Below are 27688 nucleotides of genomic sequence, written 5' to 3' on the forward strand. Positions count from 1 at the left end.
GCACATCCAAAGTGTGCATCGTAGATTCAAAGGAATTTGCATGTGGTTTTGGAAAAGATAGGGAGATGGATAGGTTCATTGACATGGAAAGATGAGTGCACCTTCAGAAAATTTCAGGGACTAAGCGCAGGGTGACTTTGTCCTTAAAAAATATGGAGTATGGCGGATCTACCATGAGTACTGCAATTTCTACTGTGCATCTTGCACAGGCAATCGCTACCAGAAATGCAGTTCTCATAGAGAGATGTAGGAGGGAACATGTGGCTAATGGTTCAAATGGTTTTGGGTTAGGCATGTTTCAAGGTTCCTTCCCCACTCTGAACTCTAGGGTACAGATGTGGGGACCTGCATGAAAGACCCCCTAAGATTATTCTTACCAGCTTGGATTAAAAACTTCCTTAAGGTACAAACTTTGCCTTGTCCTTGAACCCTATGCTGCCACCACCAAGCATGTTAAACAAAGAACAGGGAAAGAGCCCACTTGGAGACGTCTTCCCTCCAAAATATATCCCCCCAAGCCCTACACCCCCTTTCCTGGGGAAGGCTTGATAAAAATCCTCACCAATTTGCATAGGTGAACACAGACCCAACCCTTTGGATCTTAAGAACAATGAAAAAGCAATCAGGATCTTAAAAGAAGAATTTTAATTAAAGAAAAAGTAAAAGAATCGCCTCTGTAAAATCAGGATGGTAAATACCTTACAGGGTAATCAGATTCCAAATATAGCGAATCCCTCTAGGCAAAACCTTAAGTTACAAAAAGACATAAAAACAGGAGTATACATTCCATTCAGCACAGCTTATTTACCAGCCATTTAAACAAAAGGAAATCTAATGCATTTCTAGCTAGATTACTTACAAACAAGTTCTAATACTCCATTCCTGTTCTGTTCCCGGCAAAAGCATCACACAGACAGACAGACCCTTTGTTCCCCCCACTTCCAGCTTTGAAAGTATCTGGTCTCCTCGTTGGTCATCTTGGTCAGGTGCCAGCGAGGTTATCTTAGCTTCTTAACCCTTTACAGGTGAAAGGCTTTTGCCTCTGGCCAGGAGGGATTTTATAGCACTTTATACAGAAAGGTGGTTACCCTTCCCTTTATATTTATAACAGCATGTTAAGACTAAGGGGAGGTCCCAAGATGGATTAGGCTGTTTGATATCTGGGTAAAGGGTTTGCGGTCCCTTAAGCAATCGCTTAGTAATGGGATGAGCAAAGATAGTCCTATTGTCGATGGCATCATAGAACACTGTAACTGCAGTCAAGTGGAGTTTGATGGGACTCGGGGAGAGTCCAGAGAATTTAATCTCTAACAGATAGTAGAGGATTAGCAGGAGAAGCATGGGAAAAGGGAGCGGTGTTTGTGAAAACCCACCAGTGTGTAAATCTTGTCCAGTTATGAAGGCAGGTGCTGCATGTAGAATTTGTTGTGCTAAGAAGGAGTACATTTTGAACCTGCTCTGAGCAAGTTCGCTCGGCATGAGAGAACCATGAAGGAGCCAAACCTTGAGGTGTAACATGGTTAAATTGGGGTGGAGTAGTAGACCCTGTTGTTGGGACCAGAGATTCGGGCGGAGGGTAATGGGATGGGTGTGGAAGGCGACATCATAGTAAGGAAGGGGTATCATGCCTGTCTGAGCCATGTGGGGCTATCATTAGGACCCTGGCTTGGTGTGTTCATATTTTTATCAATAATTTGTGTATGAGTGGTATCGGGGAAATGCATACATTAGGTCAGTGTTCCATGGGAACATGAACGCATCCCCTGAGGAGTGTTTGCCTAGTCCCACTCTGGAACAAAATCTTGGGCATTTCTTGTTTGCTGCAGTTGCGAAAAGGTCTGTGATTGAGTATCCTAGTATGTCTAGTACTGTATCCTCATTTAGTTCCCATTTTGTCTGAGACACCAGTTCCATCATTTCATCCCTTCTGTTCAAAGGGAGTGAGATCGCGCCCCCACTCCCTGCCTGTTTACATAGAACATGCAGGCAATATTGTCGGTCATTATCCTGACATGTTGGTTTTGTATGAAAGGCAGAAATTGGAGGCAGGCATTGCGTATCACTCAGAGTTCTAGACGTTGATGTGAAGGGACGTCTCGGCAGGAGATGAAAGACCCTGGGTAGTGTATTGGGGCATGTGTACTCCCTGTCCTTTAAGGGATGCATCTGTAGTTATGACAACCGACGGGATGTCCTGTTGAAAGGGGACCCCGGAGCAAAGGTTGTGAGGCAATGTCCACCAGTGGAGGGAGTCCTAGACTCTGGGAGGTACGTATAAACGTTTGTTCAGACCATGGACATTCAGTCTGTAGACAGTGGAATCCAGCTTTGGAAACGCCTCATGAAGAGGTGAGCGTTCCTGACTACAAAGTGCAAGAGGCCATGTGGCCTCAGAGTTGTAGGCAAGCTCGTGCAGCCACTTGTGGACTGTTGTACAGCTTGGGAACGAAAAGGTTGATAGTGCTAAAAAGATGGAGTGGGAGAGATGCTATTCTTTTGCATGAGTCAAAATGTGCACCTATGAACTCCAGTTGTTGGGTGGGAGTGAGTGAAGATTTTCTTTGTTCATTCACAGGCCAAGAGTATGGAAACATTGAACCGTCCATTGTGTGGACTGAATGGCTTCTTGGAGGGTCCTGGCTTTGAAAAGGCAGTTGTTCAGGTAAGTAAAAATTATGATTCGCTGCCTTCTGAGATGAGCTGTTATGACTGCGAGGAGTTTGGAAAAGACACGAGGCACAGTCGAGAGGCCAAAAGTTAGGAACCTGTACTGGTAGTGTTGTGGGCCCAGAACGAAGCGAATAAAATGTCTGTGGGCAGGATGTATGGTCACAGGAACATAAGCATCCTGCAGGTCGAGGGATGAAACCCAATCTCCCTGCTCCCGTGCTGGAATTATGGTTGCAAGAGTCACCATTTTGTATTTTTTTTATTTTATTTAACGAATTTATTGAGGTATCTGAGGTCGAGAATGGGTCGCCATCCCCCAGTTTTCTTTTGTGTTAAAGTAATGGGAGTAGAACCTTTTTCCTCTATGTTGGTCAGGCGCTGGTTGTACTGCTCCTAATTGGAGATGGTGGTGCACCTCTTGGTGGAGCAGTTGTTCGTGAGAGGAGTCCCTGAAAAGGGACATGGGGGCGGGGGGGAGGAGGGAGAGAAAATGGGCACTGAAGTAGGGATGATATTTTCTAGACCCTTGGTCACATTTTCAAATTTGCTTATTAGTGGGAGGGGGTCAACATTGAACCAATGAATTGGTGCAGCGATGTTGATATCTTGACAGGTTTCAGAATGGTAACCATGTTAGTCCATATCAGCAAAAAAAACGAGGAGTATTTGTGGCACCTTAGAGACTAACAAATTTATTTGGGCATAAGCTTTCGTGGGCTAAAACCCACTTCATCAGATGCATGCAGTGGAAAATACAGTCAGAAGAGAGAACATGAAAGAGAATATACAGGAGAACATGAAAAAATGGGTGTTGCTATACCAACTGTAACGAGGCCAATTAATTAAAGTGGGATATTATCAGCAGGAGGGAAAAAAAAACCTTTTGTAGTGATAATCAGGACGGCCCATTTCAAACAGTTGACAAGAAGGTGTGAGTAACAGTAGGGGGGGAAAACTAGCATGGAGAAATTGTTTTTCCTTTGCATAATGACCCAACTACTCCCAGTCTTTATTTGAGCCTAATTTAATGGTGTCCAGTTTGCAAATTAATTCCAGTTCTGCAGTTTCTCATTGGAGTCTGTTTCTGAAGTTTTTTTGTTGGAGAATTGCGACTTTTAGGTCTGAAATTGAGTGACCAGGGAGGTTGAAGTGTTCTCCGACTGGTTTTTGAATGTTGTAATTCTTGATGAATAATAGATATGTGGACAGAGTTGGCAATGGGCTTTGTTGCCGGGATAAGTTCCTGGGTTAGTGTTTTTGTAGATCTACACGATCCATTGTCTACAGCCAAGCTCTAAGATACAACCGCATTTGCTCCAATCCCTCAGACAGAGACAAACACCTACAAGATCTCTATCAAGCATTCTTAAAACTACAGTACCCACCTGCTGAAGTGAAGAAACAGATTGACAGAGCCAGAAGAATACCCAGAAGTCCTCTACTACAGGACAGGCCCAACAAAGAAAGTAACAGAATGCCACTAGCCATCACCTTCAGCCCCCAACTTAAACCTCTCCAGCACATCATCAAGGATCTACAACCTATCCTGAAGGATGATCCCTCACTCTCGCAGATCTTGGGAGATGGGCCAGTCCTCGCTTACAGACAGCCCCCCAACCTGAAACAAATACTCACCAGCAACCACACACCACACAAGAAAAACACTAACCAGGAACCTATCCTTGCAACAAAGTCCATTGCCAACTCTGTCCACATCTATTCAAGGGACACAATCATAGGACCTAATCGCATCAGCCACACCATAAGAGGCTCATTCACCTGCACATCTACCAATGTGATATATGCCATCATGTGCCAATAATGCCCCTCTGCCATGTACATTGGCCAAACCGGACAATCTCTATGCAAAAGAATAAATGGACACAAATCAGATGTCAAGAATTATAACATTCAAAAACCAGTCGGAGAACACTTCAACCGCCCTGTTCACTCAATTACTGACCTAAAAGTCGCAATTATTCAACAAAAAAACTTCAAAAACAGACTCCAACGAGAAACTGCAGAAATGGAATTAATTTGCAAACTGGACACCATTAAATTAGGCTTGAATAAAGACTGGAAGTGGATGAGTCATTACACAAACTAAAAACTATTTCCCCATGCTAATTTTTCCCCTACTGTTACTCACACCTTCTTGTCAACCGTTTGAAATGGGCCATCCTGATTATCACTACAAAAGGTTTTTTTCTCCTGCTGATAATATCCCACCTTAATTAATTGGTCTCGTTACACTTGGTATGGCAACACCCATTTTTTCATATTCTCTGTGTATAGGTATCTTCCTACTGTATTTTCCACTGCATGCATCTGATGAAGTGGGTTTTAGCCCACGAAAGCTTATGCCCAAATAAATTTGTTAGTCTCTAAGGTGCCAAAAATACTCCTCATTTTTTTTTGTTGACATCTTGGTCTATGACTTTGTTGAGTACATGTTGGATAGCGTGGATGTTGATAAGGTTGGTATCTATATTGTCTCCTCCTATTTGCAGCCGTTTGGATACCGAGAGACCGTAATGTCATTCTCAAGTCCTTCATGGAGTGAAGCACATTGTTTGGTGTTACTGGCAAATAGTTTTTCCACCATCAAAAGGGAGATCTTTGATGGTATTCTGAACCTTGCAAGGAAAAGAAGAGGATGAGAGCCATGAAGCTCGATGCATTACTACTGCTGTAGCGGTCGATCTCACAGCTCTGTTAGCAACATCAAGCGCAGCTTGTAGTGCAGTACGGGAGATTATTTGTCCATCAGAGACTATGGCTTTAAACTGATGGTTTTTTGCCCTTTGGAATGTCATCAATAAAGTCCATGAGTTTCTCATAATTTCTGTGGTCAAATTTTGCCAGAATGGCCGCATAATTAGATATCCGGAACTGTAATGTGGATGAAGCACAGACTTTATGACCAAGCAGGTCCAGCCTTTTACTGTCTATCAGTTGGGGTAGACCTGGGAGCTGGTGTTTGTTCTTTTGGTTAGCTACCTCTACTACCAATGAGTTTAGCACTGGGTGAGTAAAAGGAACACAGATCCTTTGGAAGGAATAAAATATTTCCGGTCAGCTCACTTACAGGTAGGCGTGCTAGTAGCTGGTATCTGCCATATGGTTTTGGCAGGATTCATAATGCCAGGATTTATAGGTAAGGCAATCTTGGTGTGGAAGAAGGTTGCAGGATGTCAGTCAACTCATGTTGGTTTTCACAAAACTTCCTCCTGATTAATTCTTAACTCATTGGCGACTCTTTTGAAGAGGTCTTGAAATTTTAAGAAGTCATCCCTCAGTGTTGGAGGAGGAAGTATAGCCTCATCATGAGTGGATACGGGCTTGACAAGGGTTGGGGAAGCATGTGTAGTGTGTTCATCGAACTGTGGAGTAACAGCTTCTTGTTGTGTCTCATTCGTAGCCATATGCACTGGTGGTGGCGAGGTGGCATTCCTCCTATTTTTGGCATCTGGGTGATCATAGTGGAATCGCTTATATGGTGCCCATGGTCACCATATTGTCACTGACCAGGGAAGGGCATAGGTGGTGCCATCCAAGGGTTTGTATACCAGGGAGGGAGGTCTTTGATGAACGAAGACCTAGATTTTTCTGTGGCCAGTGCTGATTTGGCTCTGTGACTGGGAGAACTTGTGTGGTGAAAAGTCTCCCTGCACTATGGCTACCTCATCACTAGAAAAGTGAGATACAGCCAGAGACAGGTGTCCGGACCACATGCAAATGTCTGGAGAAAAATAGGTGTCAAGTAGAGGTAACTGTAGGTTAGGTGACACCTGTGGGTCCGGTGAATGAGTGAACTGCGATGCCGGAGAGCTTGTGTGAAATAAACCGTCCGTTAAGAGTGCCTGCAGCTCTGGAGGGTCGTTCGGCACCGACGTTCTCCGCACCATAGCGCTCAATGCATGTGCTGAGGTTGGTGGTGCCAGGAAGGTAAGCGCAGCCTGGGTCTGTTCTGGCAAGGTCCTCTATGCTGGCACCGTGTCCATTGCGGTGCCGGATAGTGCCATGAGAGAGGCAGGCAACTTGAAGCCTCAGCACTGGGAGCTTGCGTTGTCTCCACAGTCACAGGTGGGATTAGCGCGATGCCAGGGGAACCAGCACATCAAAGGTGCTGAGCCGGGGGAAGTCTACATAGAAGAAATAGACCTGCTCACTGACCTTTTTGCTTGCAATGTTTCCCTTCTGGCTGAGGGAGGCAGGCGTTTTCTTTTTTTTTTTTTGTCCTTTTTGGAGGCAGGAGGGCTGCGGTTCACTGAGGAGCCCGTACCTGGGTGAGAAGCAGGTTCTAGTGACTTCTGCCCAAGAATCATTTTCAGTAGGAGTTCTCTGTCTTTATGTGCCCTAGATTTTAATTTGAAACAATGGACACATTTTTGAGGAATGAGGGACTCCCCCAGGCATTTTATACACTTGGAGTGACCATCCAAGATAGGGATGGCAACCCTGCATGTAGTGCACCGCTTAAATCCTGGGGAGCCAGGCATATTAGCGTCGGCTGGAGGCTGAGAGGAAGAAGCGGGAACGAATTTTTTTTTTTAAAGGGATGAACTTATCTAGTAACTAGAGTGCTAAAGTAAGGGGGAAAAAAAGGATGTAGAATGGGAAAGAGAAAAAATTTTAAATGAGTCTGCTATAGGTCCAACTCAGGCTGGGGATGGTAGAGAAGGAACTGAGGAGTTCGGCAGTGCATGCGCACTATTAAGACAAGACTGGTATGCGTGGCCGATACGGGAACTGCTGTAAAAATCTCCGAACAACGGCACAAGGGCGCACCGACACCTACAGTGGAGCACCCACAGGGACACCTCTTGAAGAAGAACTAAGACCATCACAAAACCATAACACATTCCACTCCAAATTCAAGGCACACTTTTTGACCTTGCATTCTCTAACAAACATACATCTGTGTGTGTGTGTGTGTGTGTGTGTATAATTTAAAAAAAAATCCAAAACTAAACTCTTCATTTTACACACTTCTTTCCCTAAGGAGAGGATACGAGAACAAACATATGACAGATGTTAACCATGTTTCTTAATGTATTACTGGAATGCATAGGTGCCAACTTCCCCTCTACCCAGAGGGTACATGACCCCCCCCTCTGCCTGAGGCCCATGCCAACTCCAACCCTTCCTCCAAGCCCCCACTCTTCCCCCGGCCCCACCTCTTCCCCCAAGGTCACACCCCCTTCCCAGCTCTTCCCGCCCCACCCACCTCTACCCTGGCTCTTCCCACCCCCTCCCCAGAGGACGCCAAGTCCTCTCTCTCCCAGAGCCTCCTGCACGCTGCTGAACAGCTGATCGTGGCATTCAGGAGGTGCTGGGAGGGAGGGGGAGAAGTTGATTGACGGGGGCTGCTGGTGGGCAGGAGGCGCTAGGGGATATGGGGGAGCTTGGCTGCTGGTGGGTACTAAGCACCTGCAAAAAAAATTTTCATGGGTACTTCACCCTTGGAGCACCCACGGAGTCAGTGCCTATGCTGGAGGACACTCATTTCCTAAAGTGATACATGTAGTAAAATGACTGTGACTGACGACACCATCAACTCCATCCACAGCACCCAATCTGGGAAACTCTTGCCAACCCACAAACACCTGAGGAGGATGGCAAAGCAATTAAACAACTGAAGAACAAAAAAGCACTGGGTCCTGATGGCATACCAGCTAAAGTACTGAAAGTAGGGGAAGAAACACTGACTAACAAGCTTCATTTGCTGCTCCTCAAAATCTGGTGCTCCGAAGAAATCCCCACTGACTTATGTAATGCTAACATCATTACCATTTTCAAAAAGGGACACAGGGGCGACTGTGGCAACTATTGAGGCATTGCCGTTGTCTCCATCACTGGGAAGATTCTTGCTAGATTCTTACTGAATCACCTGCTCCCTCTTGCACAGAAAGTACATCCAAAGTCCCAGTGTGGCTTCAGACCATCTTGAGGCACCACCAGATCAGCCAGGCAGATCCAGAAAAAATGTCAAGAACAATACCAGGAGCTGTATATGGCCTTTATCGATCTGACCAAAGCCTTTGACTCTGTCAACCATGAGGCTCTGTGGAAAATCATGTTGAAGTTTGACTGCCCAAGCAAATTTATCACCATTGTAAGATTCCACCATGACGAGATGACTGCCTCCATCCTGTGCAGTGGCTCTACCTCTGAGCCCTTTGTCATCCAAACGAATGTAAAACAAGGTTGTGTACTGGCACACTTCTTTTTCTCCATTTTCTTAGCAGCTATGAAAATGTTAGCCCAAGACCGTTTACCACAGGGCATTGGCATCCAACTTCAGATTGACGGCAACCTCTTCAACCTTTCCCTTCTCTGTGCCACAACTAAAGTAATATCAGAAACAATAACCAAACTCCAGTGTGCAGATGATTGTGCTGTAGTTGCACACTCAAAGGAGGATCTATAAACAGCCCTTAATTGCTTCTCTGAAGCTTACAAAAGCGTAGGACTAACTCTGAACATCAGCAAAACAAAAGTTCTCCACCAGCCAGCTCCCAGTCAATCACCAGACCCAGCAAGATCTACATTGACAGAGAAGAAGTGGAAACCAGAATACTTTGCCTATCTTGGCAGCCATCTCTAACAGAAGGCAGACATCAATGTCAAGATTCAACACAGAATCCGCTGCACCAGCCTTGCCTTTGGGTGTTCAACAGTCACACCAGGTGTTCAACATCAGAACACACACTAGACTTTTAGTTTATAAAGCGGTGGTAATCCCAACTCTCTTTGACAGCTGTGAGACTTGGGTGATCTATAGAAAACGCCTGGAAAACCTGGAATGTCAGCACCAGCATTTTCTTTGGAAGATCGTCAACATAAAGTTCACCGCACTAATGCCAGTGTCCTCACAGAGGCCAATATCTTCAGTGTTGAGGCCCTGATTATCCTGAACCAGCTAAGATGGAGTGGGCACTGTGTGCACATGCCTGATGTATGCTTACCAGAACAACTGCTGTACACCCAAGTCACCAAAGGAGAAATGAAATGGGGAGGCCAAAAGAAATGCTTTAAAGACATCCTCAAAATAAACATCAAGAGATGTGGCATTGACACCACACACTGGGAGACAGTAGCCCAGGACAGGGATAACTGGCAAAGACTTGTCAGGCAGGGAATATTCATTTTTGAGGAAAATCACCTTGCCCTGGTTGCAGAAAAAAGCCCAAAAAGACAAACAACTGTCACGCAGCAATCGCGGCCCAACCCTGAATTCCAACACCACCTGCAATGTTTGCCAATGAGTTTGTGGCTCAAGGATCGGACTCCATGATTAGTGTCATTGTGGGAGGAGGGGCAGAGAATGGTATTCCTCTTCATACATTCTTGGAGTCTAGCTACCAGTTTAGTTCCAAGATGACATAAGGTGGGATTATGACCTTATCATTCATCTGATGTCTTGATGGGGAATAGACTGACCTCAGCCAGAGTTACAGAGGCCATGGGTGAAGTCTGGCACATGATGTCACGTATGTGCATGCTGACATATGACCTAGCATTCCGAGGCAAGTCCATACCACCATGGTTGGATCTGATATTATTTAGTTCAGTATTGACTGCAGGGACAGGGACCTGTCCTCGAGTAGCTATACTTCTACTGACCATGAGTTGATCATGGCTCCTATTAATTCCTATTTATCTCTCATGGAGTGAGAAATGACTTGTTATAGTTCACCAAGAGGGCCAGCTGGGCAAACAGGAAGAGGATGTATTCCAGGGGTGTGGTGGTCTCCTGCCTTTGATCAGCCAGTTGACTAGGTGCAAGTAGTTGTGGATGCCTCTCCTCCTTAGGTATGTCATTTTATCTCACCATTCTATGGAGAGTCTGAATGACAGTATGTTGTACTGGTAATGGTTGGGCCCTACTGTGAACCCCAGGTATTTCCTGCGAGTTGAGTGAATGAAAATATACATCCTATTAGGCAAGAGCCATGAACCAGTCCTGAGCCTGCAGGGATGGAATAATGGAGGCAAGGATTACCATCCTGAATCTGAGACAGCATATGCATTTGTTCAGTCTTCTGAGGTCTATGATAGGATGAAGACCCCCTTTCTTCTTCAGAATATGGAAATATCAGGACCAGAAGCCTCTTCCATTCTAATCCTGCAGTACCTCATCTGTGGCTTCTAGATGACGAAACAAGGCAACTTCTGTTTGTAGAAAAGTATCCCTGAAAAGGGATGGCTGGGGGGCAAGGATTGGAATTTGATGGGGTACATATGAATTATGATCTCTTACATCCATCTGTCAGATGTGATGGAAGACCAAGCCTGGTGGAAACGGACAAGGTGACTTCCAAAGAATACATTCTGTCCTGGACTGATTTGGATATGGCTCCCAACAACCCCATCAAATCTGCTGTCTTGCAGCAGGTGGGGAGTGTGATACAGAGAAGGAAGAAGACGAGCAAACTTCATGAGTCTGATACTTGTAAGACTTACAATATGGGTCTGGTATGCAAATCCCCAAGGAGCACAGGGTGGCCCTCAAATCTTTAATGGAATGTAGAGCATTTGCTAAATATTCAATTCTTTCGAAGGGCAGGTCTTGTATTGCAGCTTGCACCTCCCTGGGGATGCCTGACGGTATTAAACACAAGGCTCTTTGCATTTTATAGCTCTAGCCATGTATCTGACTAGTGTCTGAGGTGTCCGTGGTCACCTGCAGAGCAGTTTTAGCTACTAAATGGTCCTCACTGATTATGTCCTGAAACTCTTCCCTACTATCTGGTAGAAGTTTGGCTAAGAAGGATGACACTGTCCAATGTTTAAAAAGTTGTACTTATAGAGAGTTCCAGGGAAGTGGAGGAGTAAGCTTTCCTTCCAGAAAGGTCAATTTTATTTTTTCTTTCTCCCTTGGGGTGCTCTTGTTGGAGCTAGATTTCTCCTGCACTGCAGAGACAACTCACAAGCCCAGGCTGGGTTGAACATAAAAATGTTCAAATCCTTTCTGTGGGACTTGGTACCATTTTACAAACCTTTTTGCTGTGGTAGGTGTCTGCCAAGAAGGATTTAACAGGGTTGAGTATCCCTTTTTTTAATTGGGAGAGCAATTCCAGCAGGATCCAATGCAGTCAGGATATCAAATAATTTATGGGACTTCTCCTGTATCACTGAAGACTGAATGTTCAAAATGTCTGCTATCCTCATTAACACCTCTTGGAAAGCTAGTTACTGCTTCATCTGGCAAAAATGAAGTGAAGTTCTTGGGAGGCTAAGGGGGATGGTGTTGCTGTCCCAATACTATGTCTGATGATTCGCGACATTCCTCCCTGCCCAATGTCAGTTGTCTGTCTAGGGATGTTGCTGGAGAATGTGATCTTCTAAGTTTTCTGGAGTGAGAAGGGAATCAACTTCCTGGAAGCCTGAGATGACGGTTTTCAATATGCCTTCAATATGGCCATGGTGGCAAGCCATAAAGATATGGTTGGCTTGCATGGTGGTGGCCAGTCCATTGCCAGTCAAAGTAAAGCTGTGACAGAGCCCTGAAAGAAGAGATTCCAGGTCTTTCCACTGGGTCCCTGATGACCTTGAGGGAGATGGATTTCTGCTTGATGATGGTCAGAAAATGTGACCTGGTGACAGGAAAGAGGCAGTACTTTCTCCCAAGGCAGTACCAAGGCATATGGTGTTCTCAGTACTGGGTTCTATTCCAGTGCTGGCAGTGGTCTCAGTACCAGGTTCATCATTGGGGTATATGTGGCTCCTCCAGTAGGATGTCTTCCAGTACCATGAGTGATTCTAATGGAGTTCACGTCAGTTTCTGCATGGTCATCATTGCTCATGGAGTCATTTCCTGAGGTATGCTTTGCCAGTACTGCAAGTATAACCAATTCAACTTCACTAGCTCTTATTTTTGTATGATGCTTAGTGGGCTTATCCCTGAAGGTATGCTTTGGCCTCTCTTTGAGGGATGATACCATGCTGTGCCTAGAGTCTCAGGTCCTATGCTCAGAACATCCTTTATCAGCACTGAACTTCACTGCCATGGGTGTCAGTGTTCCCAGTATGGGGCTGGAGTATAGATCCCCAGTTCTTTTCTCAACATTGAGGGTCTGTCAGCACCAGCTTTCAGTATCATACCTCTGCAGTAAGGGGCATTGACGGACATTGATTTCTTTGGTACCTGATCAGCCTCAGTATTTGCTTAGTCAGGGTCCGAAGAGACCTTTATCAGCTGCTCCAGCAAGTGGAACTTATGATGGGCATCTTTGATGAAAAGGAGCGACATATCATGCACCAGTCTAGCATGTGGCTTTTGCCCAGACAACCAGCATCTGGTGTGGCCATCAGTTAGCAGGATCAGGCTTTGCATGATGGACAGGGTTTGAAGCCTGCATATCAGAAGGGAGTGCTGAACACTTAACCACATGATATAGGTGGATAAGTACAGGGGCAATGTCTGTTTTCTGGGGTAGGAGGGGCTTCAAATTCATCATAGTAGGGGTTTTGAAGCAATTCCCTACCAGTGAGGCAGCTGACAATCCACTAGAAGAATCTGCTAACTCGAAGGAGCAGCAGGTTGGACACTGCTGGATTTCGTCTCAATACCATGGGCAGCAAGAGGGAAGTAGGGGGTTGAGGTCACTCCCTGTTATGTCCTCACATAGGAGCGTGAGGAAGCACAGGGCACATGCATGTGTCAAAAGACTCTGATCTTACATGTGTAAGTCACATGCACACTTAGTGGGATCTACACAGACAGATACTTAAAGCAAGGGACAATACAGAATAAACAATAAAAAAAGAACAATGGAGACTTACTGCAGGCTATACAGTAAGCAGCAGCAAACACTTAAATCCTGCTGTGTCCACTAAAATGTCTTTGACAACAGTTTAAATGAGCCATAGAAATCGAAGAGACAGGAATGATCACCAGACCAATGAGTTGCTTTTATGGCACCTACCCTGTAACATGTAATAGTGACAGAGTCTGTGAGGAGAAATGATTAATGATTGTTTCACATTCATATGGGAATACCACTGTGTGAAAGGCAAGCAGAATGGAAGATATAGAGAGACTGGGACATCCCAGGGAGAAGGGGAGCAGAGGGCAAAAGATAAGACAAATAAACTCTTCTCTGGTGTCAAATAGGAGACAGCATTTTGGCCCTTACAAAAAAAATTGGTTGGTTACACTACATGTGTACGCCCCCCCACACAGACGTTTTTAAAAAGCAACACTTGTATAATTAATGTAAAACAAGGCAAACATGATTCCTTAACACTGAAACAAAGGAAAGCAAATATCCAGATAAGCCACCTATCACCAGAAGCCAGGTTCCTAGTCTAAAAATATAAACTGGTAATCAGCAGCTTTGTTGGTAGCAGCTGTATGGTAGCTAGTGATAAGGCTTGCTTTTGTGTCTGTACCTATCATCAAACTGCATACTTGCAAATGTGTAACTTGTCTGACCCTGCTTACAAGTCCGATGTACAATTCATCAGTAAGCATCAAAGCAGCTATTAAAGAGAGTAAAGTTATGCAGAGATGGTGAGACAGCCTGGAGCATAACACTGACTGGGACAACATGAGTCTAAAAGGTAGAACTTTTTCTGCTTCTTGTGAACCGCAGGAGTCCAAGAGGGAACAGCTCTCAGGTCCTAGTGAAAAGGTGTGTTGTTTACAATACTTTAAATCATATCCTACAAGCTGATATGTGGGGCAGCACAGGGCTAATGGGAGGTGGAACTGGCATGCCTTATTTTTTTGGCTACAGGGTGTGGTGAGAAAAGCTGTGCATTGTGGAAAAGTTAGACAACTCCTCCAGTTATCTCAAGAACATCACAAACCCCCAAGAAACCCATCAAAACAACCCCACAGTTTTTGTGCCATCGTTAGTGAGGCAAGAGCCCCCTTCTTTGATATGTCCATTGTTAGCTTCAATGCCTGGGACAAAACCCCCAAAATCTCAGTTATTACTACGCAAAGGATATATATATACATTTTATTACGCTTTGTCCTTTGGTTTTTAAGACTTTATTCAGCCTGGGGGTTAGATCAGTGGTTTTCAAACCGTGGGTCATGGATCGGAAGGCACTGGGTCGCGGCAGCTCTGGTCAGCACTGGTGACTGGGACATTAAAAGTCCCGTTGGCGGTGCTGCCCAGCTAAGGCAAGCTAGTTCCTACCTGTTCCGACACCACGCTGTGCCCCAGAAGCAGCCAGCAGCAGGTCCAGCTCCAAGGGGGGTGGGCCAGAGGGCTCCGCACGCTGCCTCAGCCCCGAGCATTGGTTCCACACAGTTCCTAGCCAATGGGAGCTGGGGGGTGGGGGCTGGCGATGCCTGCAGGAGGAAGCTGCGCAGAGCCACTTACGCATCTCTGCCTAAGAGCCAGACCTGCTGCTGGCCACTTCCGGGATGCAGCGCGATCTGTGGTGCCAGGACAGGCAGGAAGCCTGCCTCTGCACCCCCGCTGTGCCGCTGACCAGGAGACACCCCAATCCCCAGCCCTGAGCCCCCCAAAACCCATAGCCCCCTCCTGCAACCCAAACCTCTCATCCCCAGCCCCACCCCAGAGCTTGCACCCCCAGCCCTGAGCCCTGACCCCCTCCCACATCCCAACCCCCTGCCCCAGCCATGAGTCCCCTCCCACACCATGAACCCCTCATTCCCGGCTCCACACTGCAGCCATCACCCCCACACCCCAACTCTCTGCCTCAGCCCTGAGCCCCTCCCACATCCAAAACCCCTCATGCCCAGCTCTGTTGGGTCGCGGGCATCAACAATTCTCTTCAACTAGGTCGCCAGAAAAAAAGTTTGAAAACCACTTAGTTAGATACTGTACCTCGTCTTTGTGCTTGTCTTCAACCACAATATAAAGCAACTATTATGGCTTTAAACAAGGAACTTTGTTCAGGAAATGGCCTCTTGCTATTTTCCTGAACAGAAGCACTTATAAAATGTTTAGAAACATTTTATATCAAACACAAACCCACATTTTTGAAGCCTTTAAAAAAATTCACATAATGCAGAAGAGGAGAAACCTAGTTCAAATTAATTAGGGTATCTTTTTTCTTCAGAAAGAAATAAGGAAATGCAGTAGATGTAATCAGATGATTTGGGTGTATTTCCTTTGGAGGGGAATGGATGGATCGATGCAGAGGGGGAAATGGGCAGGAGGGAGAGAGAGAGCACATGTGCAAAGGAAAAGAATATGCCATTGTATTTTTACCTTAATACTTGCAGCTCTTCTTTAGAGTTCTGCACCTCATCTCTGAGCCGTCGCCAGCGCAGCAAAGCTTTCAACTCCTGCTGCTCTCTTGCTTCGTCATGTGGCAGCTGCTTAGTATAAAAATACGTAGTTCATTGTTTGTTGTTTTCCCCAATGGTCAATAATTTTCTGATGGAAAGACTTGTTTTGTTTCCCTTTAATATGTAGGAGGAGCAGACGATGGCACAAACATCCGCACCCTTGTTGAAAAATGCAAGCTTTACAAAGGGTTAAGACCAGCACAGGGAAAACAGGAGCCTCACTGGGAGCATCAAATCAATAGTCAGTTAAATATTTCTGCCTGAGGAGGGAGATAGGCAGGTTGTTTTCTCCTCAGAGATTGGCAATAAGTGAACTGGGCATACAGTACAGATACCTGGCATATCAGTTCTGGCTGCATCTTTATTCTTCCCAGCCTTGAAAGCAGAAAGCTGTTTTGTGTCCTGATTTCACTCCTCTTTCCTACTATTTCAGCTTTGCTGGTGAAAGCTCCCTGTTGCATTTCCCCCCCTACCAAAAGCATATTTACAGTGATGGTTGCTAATGATATGCCAATTTGTTGGATACAAATAAATTAACTTCTGATTTCTCCTTATGGAAATAAAATTTGACATTCACTTGAACTACACTACTCTTGCAGTCTGAGCTGCAGTTACTGTGATGTAATATAGAGTATATTTATAACACCATTAATATACAGCAACAAAATTACCCGATGATTAAAAAAGAAATACTTTTCATAGCCTTGTAAATTAATAGGAATAAAATCATCCAGTTGTGATTTTTGTTGCCCATTCCCTGCCAGTTCTGCAAGATTTGCTACAGAGCAAATGCTTTCAGCTGGCTCAAAACAGACTAGAGGCAATGAATAGAAGCAGCTTGTAACAGAGGAGTGATAGTAAAGATGGGGATCAGAGAAGAGTTTGAGGATGGGAAGGGAAAGCAGTTGGGCAGGGCCTGCATCTTTCTTTCTTTCTCTCTCTAGAAATCTAGATGTGGTGGTGGTAATGATTTTATATAGTGCCATATATATGTCTGGTATTTTACAAAACAAACAAAAATAGAGTCCCAGCCCAGAAGCGTCCTTGGACACTGATGGACTCCACATGACCACATGGTGTTGTTGACTTAAGTGGTGCTCAGATATGGGAAAGATGATTAGATGGGTGGAAAGGACAAAAAAGAGCAATGGATTGGGAGAAATTGGGCAATTTTGAGTAGTGGGTCCTTGGGTGGATGATCATTGAGAAAATATGTTTCAGCTCTTATAATGCAATGACCTATACCTTTGAAAAGGTTCATGTTCAGTGTGGTTAGGTGTGGAAGTAAGGAATTTTAAACCAATTTATAGTGCTGCTGGAATCTGCATTCTAACAGACGTAGCCTCAGAATGTACTACTTTTAAATATAGATTTATAGTAATTTCCTTCCATTTAATACTAAGGCATTCAGTTAGAGAGCATCTTAATTTCTACATTATAAAACAGAATGGTGATCTGTCTTCGTACCTGTTGTGCTACTGCCCAAAATACATCTTCCAAGTAAGTAGCAAACCCTTCACTTATCCATTCTTCAGTCCAATCACGAGCACCAATGGCCAGTCCAAACCAAGCATGAGCAATTTCATGGCACAGACGTGTTCCACAGAGATGGCTCCCTCCAGTTAATACGCTCTGTGACAGGAAGATGATGTGTGGGCTGCATAATACGAAGGACAAAACACATTATAGTCCTGTTACAGCATGCATTGCGTGGCTATAGTAATATGTAGACTTTATTAGCCTTATCAGCCTGTTATTACTATATGCATGTTAGGTCATGACAGCTTGGGCGTTTTTGGGAATTAGGTTGCACTTTAATGTTGTCTGGCAGAGATTCAAGCTAAAATTCTGCCAAGCAGTTTTTTCATATTCAACCATCAAACGTATATTACCTGTAATAAGTAACTTAAACCAAAGTTTTACATTTTTCAAATTACAAGGCTGATTTATTTCAGTGGAAGCATTTATATTTAAGCTAGGATAATAAAAGAGCAGGTGTGAATACAGACAGGAGGTATTTATCAGTAAAATGATCAAAGTAGGAAATAAATACAGCAAAAATGGTTTCAAAAGAAAACAACTTGCTATCCAAAGGCAACAAAAAGCATGTAGGATAAAGCACACACATACAAGCCATATTTGATTTGTTACAATCCAGACAAGTTAACAAACATGATACAGTCTAAGAGCCCTATGCTTCAATCACTCTATGAGGTGCACAGGGAAGCAGAAAGCCCTTTACCACGACAGGTTTCAGAGTAGCAGCCATGTTAGTCTGTATTCGCAAAAAGAACAGGAGTATTTGTGGCACCTTAGAGACTAACAAATTTATTTGAGCATAAGCTTTCGTGAGCTACAGCTCACTTCATTGGATACAGTTGGGGGAAGGCAGAAGGGAAATGTAGATACGTGGTGTTTTCTTCCCCACTCTGCATAGTCCCCACTACGCCCCAATGAATATAACAGAACCCCTGTACTAAGGGAAGATCTGGTCTGATGGGGGAGGAGTTGGGGAAACATGCTTTATGCGGTATAATTCACTAAGGAAAATGCTTAAATTGTATTGCAAATTATGGCTGCTGTGCTCTGCTTTCTGAGATAGCTTCGTCTACACTTTTGTCAAGAAGAAATTCAATGATCCAGTAAAGTTACTGAACTACTCTTGTAATAAGGTGCCTCTTGGTGTGAGTAAGGGTGGCAGAATTTGGCTCGAGGTGATTATGAGCCAAGGGATTAAAGGAGAATTACCAGCACAGTGCTGCCAGTGCTACAAATGGGCCTGGAAAAGGGACAGAGCTAGGCTCCTTTCATACATATGTAGGGTTGTCAACAGTAATCACACTAACCCAAACATTCTTGCCCTGCCCCTTTCCTGCCCCACACCGGCCCTTCTTTGAGGCCTCCCCCCCTCCATTGCTCACTCTCCCCAACCCTCAATCACTTTCACTGGGCTGGGGCAGGGGTTTGGAATGTGGGGGGAGCTCCAGGCTAAGCCTGGGGCAGGGGGTTGGGATGTAGGCGGAGGTGCGGGGTGCAAGCTCTGGGAGGGAGTTTGGGTGTTGGAGGGGGGTCAGGGCTGGGGGACGGGGGTGGGGTATGTGGTATAGGCTTTGGGATGGGGCTCAGGGCTGGAACAGGGGATTGCGGTGCGGGAGGGGTGAGGGCTCTGGGAGAGAGTTTGGGTGCTGGAAGGGGTCAGGGCTGGGGAGGGGGTTGGGGTATGAGGTATAGGCTCTGGGATGGGGCTCAGGGCTCGGACAGGGGATTGGAGTGTGGGAGGGGGTGAGGGCTCTGACCAGGTGGCGCTTACCTCAGGTGGCTCCTGGTCAGCGCCGCAGCAGGGCTAAGGTAGGCTTCCTGCCTGCCCTGGCCCCACGCCACTCCTGGATGTGGCCAGCATGTTCCTATGGTCCCCGGGAGGGAGGCAGGGGTCTCTGCGTGCTACCCGCTCCCTGAGCACTGACTCCACAGAAATGGGAACTGTGGCCAAAGGAAGCTCCGGGGGCAGTACCTGCTGGCAGGGGCAGCGCGTGGAACTCCCTGACCCCTGCCAGGGGTCGCAGGATCGTACTGGCCACGTCAGGGAATGGTGTGGGACCAGGTCAGGTAGGGAGCCTGCCTTAGCCCTGCTGCACAGCCAGACTTTTAGCGGCCAGAAAATCTCCTGGTTTGGCTTCAGTGGCCTCCAGGAGATGGAGCCAAATTCTGAGAGACTCCTGGCAAAACCGGGAGGGTTGGCAACCCTATAGATATGGATCAAGATCCAGTATTTCCCTTCTAATTTCAGGTATCTTCTGCCTCCACCTAATCCATATCCCAAACGTTTTCCAAGATCCATACCGTCTGAGGTGATGCAGCATAATGGTAAAGAACAGCAAGTTTTAGAGGTAAGTCTCACCTCCTGAACACTGGCCAAATGGCCTTACGACATTTCCAAGAAGTAGATTCTAGTAATCAAAGATCTTCTCCAACCTGCCATACCCTTCCGTTAGAAACGTTAAAACACCCACCATTCTCTTGCACTTAATCTACATGTCTGGATCTGACATCTTAATTTAAAACACCATGGCTTGTGGTTAAACAAACAACAACAACAAAAGACCCATACAATAATCATCATCTTCTAAAATAATAATAGTTCAAAAAAGCAGGTTAAATGCACTCAAATCAGCTAGTATCACAACACACATTGCAAAAAGTTGAAGTACTAGTAAAGGAATCAAGTTACAGAGAACAAAGAGCAAGAATAAATAGCACTTCTCCAAATCTCTACAAAAATCAACTCAGATTATCAAGAACAACAACAAAAAAGGGAGAGGAAAAAAGCACAGAAGCTGCTGAACATGATGAGACACTCCATTTGATTACCAAGCCCCTGTTGAGAAGAATAACTGCAACTTGGGGGTACTGCTTTGGCCATTTTTAAGTAAATGATCCCTAGCTGTGGCATGTGCAGTCCTACAAAGAAAAACCACAGAAATGTATCAAGTAAATAACATTCCAGACATATTGTTGACAGCGTTTCGACCATTTGGCTAAACAAAACAAGGGTAACTTCATGCCTTTTATAAACAGGCTCGGATTAGGGTATGCTTTTTAAGTATCTACTAAACATATATAGGGAAATAAAGGTATAACTTTTATTTCCCAGTGTCACAGTTTCTATTCTAAGTTACTTAAATAACAGGAAGGTCACACTTTGGCAATATGCATCTTTTGGGGAAAAAATAATTAATTTTTTTGGTGAGGAAATATATTCAAGGCAGATTCCGTCCAAAAGGAAAATGTGAAGCTTTCTAAACGAATGGAAAATAAAGGTGTGTAGGAGCAGAATTTCATTTTAGAGTATTTGTGCTCACTTTGCCCCCCTTTCTCTGAGAATACCTCAAATCCTCCCCTTTATTTTGCTTGCTGTCATCATGCCGGCTGTTCTTCCAGTTTAGGGCATCACATAATTCCCTTCTACAGTTTATCAACCCCACTCCTGAGACTGTCAGATGTGCAACCACAGAGCAATGTAGGGTGCTTGTTTATCCTAACCTCACTTTTTCTAAAGGCTGAACATGTAGCCTCCACAGAACTTCCAGTGCCTACTGATCCAGGAAGAAGTCTGAGTCTTCAACTATAGTGCCATGTATTTATTTTAGAGAAATTCTAGCTTTCCAGCATATATCTGAAGACCATATATTTAGGCCCCCTTAATCTCACAAGACACTACATTCTGTCAGATTATGTGGGATGTCAGCTGTACTCATCAATATTACCTACATTTTTTACTACCAGTATCATTCCCGAAGGGCTTGATAAATACAACAATGATCCATGTGAAGCCTAGGATAACAGGGATGATGACAAGGTTGTAACATCTAGTAGTCCAACAGAATTATCCATCAAGGATATGAATGTTGTACCCTTGTCATCAACATGATTTACTGATTCTAAGCTCAAGGTTTGGTACCTGTTGTCAGGAGCTCTTGATGTCTACATTCTAGGATACAATCCAGCATTTTAGCCCATGAGGTGCAAATGTGTCTGAACACTACATTCCCGAATGAGTACAATCTTCACATTTGCCAACAACTCCTAAGGTTTGTACTAATATGCTGGACTTCTTCACCTGACATATTCCAGCACCAACTGTGTCAGCAATATCATGTCATTTTAACTACTATCATGCTGTAAGTACGGGCAGTCAGCCTTCAGACAATGAACGATCTCCAACTCAGTTGTTTTTCTTTCAGGGAAATGTGTTGAGTAAAGGAGATATACGTTATTCCTGACCTGTGCTGTTACTTAGAACAATGGACTTTCTCTATCAATGATATTTTCAAACTGAAAATATTTCATCTCTGATCGGTCAAAATTCTGCAGTTTCTTTTCAGGCATTCAGGCAAAGCTCTTAACTAACACAATAGGGACTATCATAGGGTTTGGCCCATACTGCTAAAACATGAAATAGAATAACCAGTAAGAGAAAATAAATATTCAAAAAAATGTCTTAGAATAGCCATACTGGGTGAGGTCCATCTAGCCCAGGGTCCTGTCTTCCAACAATGACCATTCCAGAGGGAATGAACAGAACAGGGCAATTTTCAAGTGAGCCATGCCCTCTCATCCAGTCCCAGCTTCTGGCAGTCAGAAGTTTAGGGACACCCAGAGCATGGGGTTGTGTTCCTGATCATTTTCAATAATACGCATTGATGGTCCTATCCTCCATTATCCAATTTTTTTAACCCAGTTATATTTTTGGCCTGCACAACATCCCTTGACAATGAGTTCCAAAGATTGACTATGCATTGTATGAAGAAGTACTTTCTTATGTTTGCTTTAAATTTGCTGCCTATTAATTTCATTGAGTGATCCCTGATTCTTGTGTTATGTGAAGGAGTAAATAACATTTCTTTATTCACTTTCTCCACACCAGTCATGAGTTTATAGATTTCTATCACATTCCCCCGGAGTCATTTCTTTTCTCAGCTGAAGTGTCCCAGTCTTTTTAATCCTTCCTTGTATGGAAGCTGTTCCATATTCCTAATCATTTTTGTTGCCTTTCTTGGTACCTTTTCCAATTCCAATATGTCTTTTTTGAGATGGGGCAACCAAAACTGCATGCAGTATTCTAGGTGTGGGCGTACCAAAGATTTATACAGTGGAATTATGATATTTTCTGTTTTTTTATCTACCCCGTCCTAATGATTGCTAACATTCTGCTGTACATTGAGCAGATATTTTCAAAGAATTATCTATGATGACTCCAAGATCTCTTTCTTGAGTGATAACAGGTAACTTAGACCTCATCATTTTGTCTGTATAGTTGGCATTATGTTTTCCAAAGTGCACTATTTTGCATTTATCAACATTTAATTTAATCTGCCATTTTGTTGCCCAGTCATGAAGTTCAGGGAAATCCCTTTGTAACTCTTCACAGTCTGCTTTGGACTAAACTATCTTGAGTAACTTTGTGTCATCTGCAAACTTTGCCATCTCACTGTTCACGCCCTTTTCCAGATCATTTACTGGTCACAGTACAGATCCTTGGGGAATCCTGCTATTTACTTCTCTCTACTGTTAAAACTGACCATTTATTCCTACCCGTTGTTTCCTATCTTTTAAGCAGTTAGTGATCCCTGAGAGGATCTTCCCTCTTATCCCATGACTGCTTACTTGGCGTAGGAGTCTTTGGTGTGGGACCTTGTCAAAGGCTCTCTGAAAGTCCAAATACACTATCAACTGGATCACCCTTGTCTACATGCTTGCTGACACCCTCAAAGAATTCTAATCAATTGGTAAGACATGATTTCCCCTTACAAAGCCATCTTCACTCTTCCCCAACATACTGTGTTCATCTATGTGTCTGATAATTCTGTTCTTTTCATTTCAACCAGTTTCTCCGGGACTGAGGCTTACTGGCCTGTAATGGTCTGGATCACCTCTGGAGCCTTTTTTAAAAAAAATCAGCGTTACATTAGCTATTCTCCAGTTATCTGGTACAGAGGCTGATTTAAGTGATAGATTACATACTACAGACAGTAGTTCTACAGTTTCATATCTGAGCTCTTTCAGATCTCTTGGGTGAATACCATCTAGTCCTGGCGACTTATTACTGTTTAATTTATAGATTTGTTCCAGAACCTCCTCTACTGACAACTCAATCAGGGACAGTTCCTCAGATTTGTCACCTGAAAAGAATGGCTCAGGTATGGAAATCTCCTCACATCCTCTGCAGTGAGGATCAATGCAAAGAAGTACATTTAGCTTCTCCACAATGGCCTTTTCTACCTCGAATGCTCCTTTACCACCTTGATCATCCATTACAAATTTTTTTGCTCTTAGTTTTTGGGTCTTTTGCCAGTCGCTCTTCAAAATCTTTTTTGGTCTGCCTAATTATAGTTTTACACGTGACTTGCCAGAGTTCATGCTCCTTTCTATTTTCCTCAGTAGAATTTGACTTCCAATTTTTAAAAGGATGTCTTTTTGTCTCTAACCATCTCTTTTACTCTGTTATTTATCCATGGTGGCATTTTTTGATCCTCTGTTGTTGTTTTATTTTGTCCTTCGGGACATACATTTAGTTTGAGACTCTATTATGGTGTTTTAAAAAATTTTCCATGCAGCTTGCAGACATTTCACTCTTGTGACTGTTCCTATTTGCTTCTGTTTAGTCAGCTTCCTCATTTTCTGCATAATTCCCCTTTGTGAAGTTAAATGCTACTGTGGTGGGTTTCTTTGGTATTTTTTCCTGTAGAAGCTCGTTAAATGTTATTACATTGTGGTCACTATTACTGAGCAGTTCAGTTATATTCATGTCTTGGATGAGATGTTATGCTCAATTTAGGACTAAATCAGGAATTGCCTCTCCCTTTGTGGGTTCCAGAACTAGTTGCTCCAAGAAGCCATTATTAATGGTGTCTAGAAATATTATCTCTGCATTCCGCCCTAAGGTAACATGTACCCAGTCAATATGAGGATAGTTGAATTCCCCCATTATCACTGGGTTTTCTGTTTTTGTAGCCTCTTTACAATCTCCCTGAGCATTTCACAATCACTGTCACCATCCTGGTCAGGTGGGCAGTAGTATATTCTACTGCTAAACTCTCATTATTCAACCACGGAATTTTTATCTGCAGAGATTCTACGGTAGAGTTGGATTTATTTAATTTAGATATTTCCTATATTTGACTATGCTTTCTTTCACTTATAGTGCCACTCCCTCACGAGCACGACATACTCTGTTGTTTCTATATATTTTGTACCCTGGTATTACCAGGTCCCCTTGATTATCATCATTCCACCATGTTTTTGGGATTCCTGTGATATCTATATCCTTATTTAATACCAGGCACTCAAGTTCACCCTTCTTATTATACTTCTAGCAATTGTATACAAGCACTTACAAAATTTGTCACTATTTAGTTGTCTGCCTTCACCTGTTGTCATATTTTGAAGATGTTATACTGGTTTAACAGTTAACAGCTAACACATATGAGATTTTTTTCTCCAAACCAGAGTCCCAACATCATTCAAATAGGTGTCTGCACTTTCTCAGCCTTCTGATCCCTATGCTGTCAGCTTTTCTCATTTTCTCTTGAAGGATGGGTGACATGGTTTCATATTAGAGAGACAAGGGGGGTGAGGTAATACCTTTTATTGGACCAACTTTTGTTGGTGAGAGAGACAAGCTTTTGAGCCACACAGAGCTCCACACCCTCCTTGTCTCTCTAATATTATGAGACCGACACAGCTACAACTGCACTACATACATATTCTCATGTTGTCAGTAAGAATGAAAATAAAGCTTCTTATTTATAACCAGACTACATAACATGTTGAACAGCAGTGTGTCTGGACAACCTCTTTCCTCAAGGTCAATGTAATGGGGTGCTAGCCATTTAAGACCAGAGGAGGCTGTTTAAGAGGCAAGCTATCCTGTTCCAGGTGTCCAGGAAAGGCCCGAAGCAGTAATTAAAATGGACACTGAGTGAGAGGAAGATGGTCCCGGGCAACAGTTAGTGTCTGGGGGGTGGGGGTGGGGTGAGATGAAGGAGTATGAAAGCCCAGACTGCTGTTCCTTTAGGGCCTGGGAGCAGGATCCTTTCTGAGTGAGTGGCACAAGGCTCCCCTCTCTCCCAGCCAGCCCAGACTAGTGTTTGGGGTAATTAGACCCACTGGAAACGTCAAGGGAGAGGTCAGATGACAGGGTGAGTGACTCAGAAAAAGGCATCAACCCAAGTCAGAGAGACTACATAGGTCAGGGTGGTCAGGCCTGAAACCACACAGTCCCAGGAAAGAGGGCTTTGGGGTCCTCAGCCTAGGGGTGAGCAAGAAGATTCTCTTTTGGGAACTGGACTATGTTTAATAAATCAGACTCCAAAAGAGGGGGAATATTGTTTTTAAAGACTCGGGTGTGAGTGGATTATTTCCAGGAACCTGAGGAGAATATGAGACAGAGGACAGCAGTGGCACTCCACGCAGCAAGGGGACATGCTTAGAAGCACCCCTCCTACCACAGGTGCTGACTCCATGGGTGCTCCGGGGCTGGAGCACCCACAGGTAAAAAATGGTGGGTGCTGAGCACTCACCAGCAGCCCTCCTGTCAGTTCTCCCCCACCCCACCAATGTCTCTTGCCCGCGGGCAGGCACTGCATATTAGTGCCTCCCTCTCCTTCCTGCCCACCGTGATCAGCTGTTTTGTGGTGTGCAGAAGGCTGAGCGGGGAGGAAAGAGGATGTGGCGTGCTTGGGGGAGGGGGCAGAACTGGGCGAGAAGAGGCCAGGCGGGGGTGGGGCCTTGGGGGAAGGGGTGAAGTGGCGGTAGGGCCTGGAGCAAAGCCGGGGTTTGAGCACCCCCTGGCACTTTGGAAAGTCGGCACCTGTGCCTCCTACAATTAGCATTGGACAGACAACCACCCGGAGCCTCTGCAGTTCCTTTGGTGCCCTGCTTTGCATTCATCTTTCCGTCCATCCCTAAGTTGGGGGTCCAAAGCCCTCCTTCATGGGACTGTGTAGTTCCAGTCCTGCCCTCCCTGTCCTCTCCCCTTTTGTCCAAGATTAAGTTTCCACAGCCTTCCTTCTGGGACTGTCTCCCTTTAAGTCTTGGCCTCCCTCGCCTATGAACTCTCTCTGATTGGGTTTGAAGTCTCCTTTTTGAGTCACCCAGTCATCTGATCATTTTCTTCTTTAAATTTCCCACATGAGTCTAACTACCCCAAACACCAGTCTGGCCTGGGTGGGAGAGAGGGGAGCCTTGCCCCACACACTGTACAAGGCTCTTGGTCTTGGGCCCCTACAGGGATTAAAGGCCTGGCCTTTTCTACTCCTTCCCCGTTTTAGACACGAACTATTGCCCAGGCCCATCTTCCTCTTACTCACTATCTGTTTTGGTTAGTTCTTTCACTTTCCCCAGACACCTCTCAAACTACTACTGTCTCTGGTCTTCAGGGGCCAGAACCCCGATACAGTCAGACACAAGCCCTGGTCTAAGAGTGGGTTTTCTAACTGGCTCTTGAGCTGGAGTCTACAACATACATCATTGTGCTGCCATATGTCAATCTAAAATATGCATTTAACAGAGAAGAAAAAGTTATAGCCATTCCTCACTGTGACGTTGCACCGCATAATGCTTTATGGAAATATGCTTATGAAAGTAAATATGACATAACTGGAATATGTTTTATGCTAGACATGCCATGTAACACATCTCTGCAAAGGTTATGATCTACTGAATATATTCATCCTATTTGTATGAATGTATCATTTTTGTACTCGAAGTTATGAATATTGGCTGTGTACTTGTCTGATTTTAAGCAACCTTAGTAAGGCATTTGGTCAGCTTCTTTAGAAAGAAATTTGCAAGTTAAGTGCCCAATCAAGAAACACTTAACAGACAATGGATCTTGGAAGACTCCAATCCACATAAGAAGTCTACCTGAGAATGTTCAAAGTTGCATGTGAACAATGGCTGCTGCCTGTAAGATCTGAGTCATGCATGGACACGTGACTCGCCCATGTGACTCCAAAACTCCATCTTGTGGCTGGGATTCTACACAGGGGGAGGGAGGGGTGTCCACCCACAAGAGGAAATCTATTTAAGCCCCTGGGAGACTCCTCCATCTGGTCTTCAGCTGGCTCAAGAGATAACCTCTCCAATCTGAAAGGATACCTGAAAGAAACTGGAACAAAGGACAGTAACCACGGGGGTGTGACTGATTGCTGGACCCAGACTAGAAGGAGGGTAAGT

At 44.5% G+C, this 27688-nt stretch overlaps 1 protein-coding gene across 10 annotated transcripts in view; it reads right to left on the reverse strand.

Annotated features, from left to right (window-relative positions):
- Positions 1-27688, reverse strand: part of AOPEP (aminopeptidase O (putative)) — a 387253-nt gene that overhangs the window by 171264 nt on the left and 188301 nt on the right. For 8 of the 10 annotated variants that reach the window (XM_073344962.1, XM_073344964.1, XM_073344963.1 and 5 more), the window contains 2 exons: positions 17420-17609; positions 15873-15982 (listed from right to left, as the gene is read on the reverse strand). In XM_073344962.1, coding sequence (XP_073201063.1) covers positions 15873-15982; positions 17420-17609 — 300 coding nt within the window. The remainder of the gene's footprint in view (positions 1-15872; positions 15983-17419; positions 17610-27688) is intronic. The other 2 variants (XM_073344968.1, XM_073344966.1) reach the window with 1 other exon arrangement.

The sequence above is a fragment of the Lepidochelys kempii genome, chromosome 5, assembly GCF_965140265.1.
Source record: "Lepidochelys kempii isolate rLepKem1 chromosome 5, rLepKem1.hap2, whole genome shotgun sequence".
Taxonomy (NCBI): Eukaryota; Metazoa; Chordata; order Testudines; family Cheloniidae; genus Lepidochelys; species Lepidochelys kempii.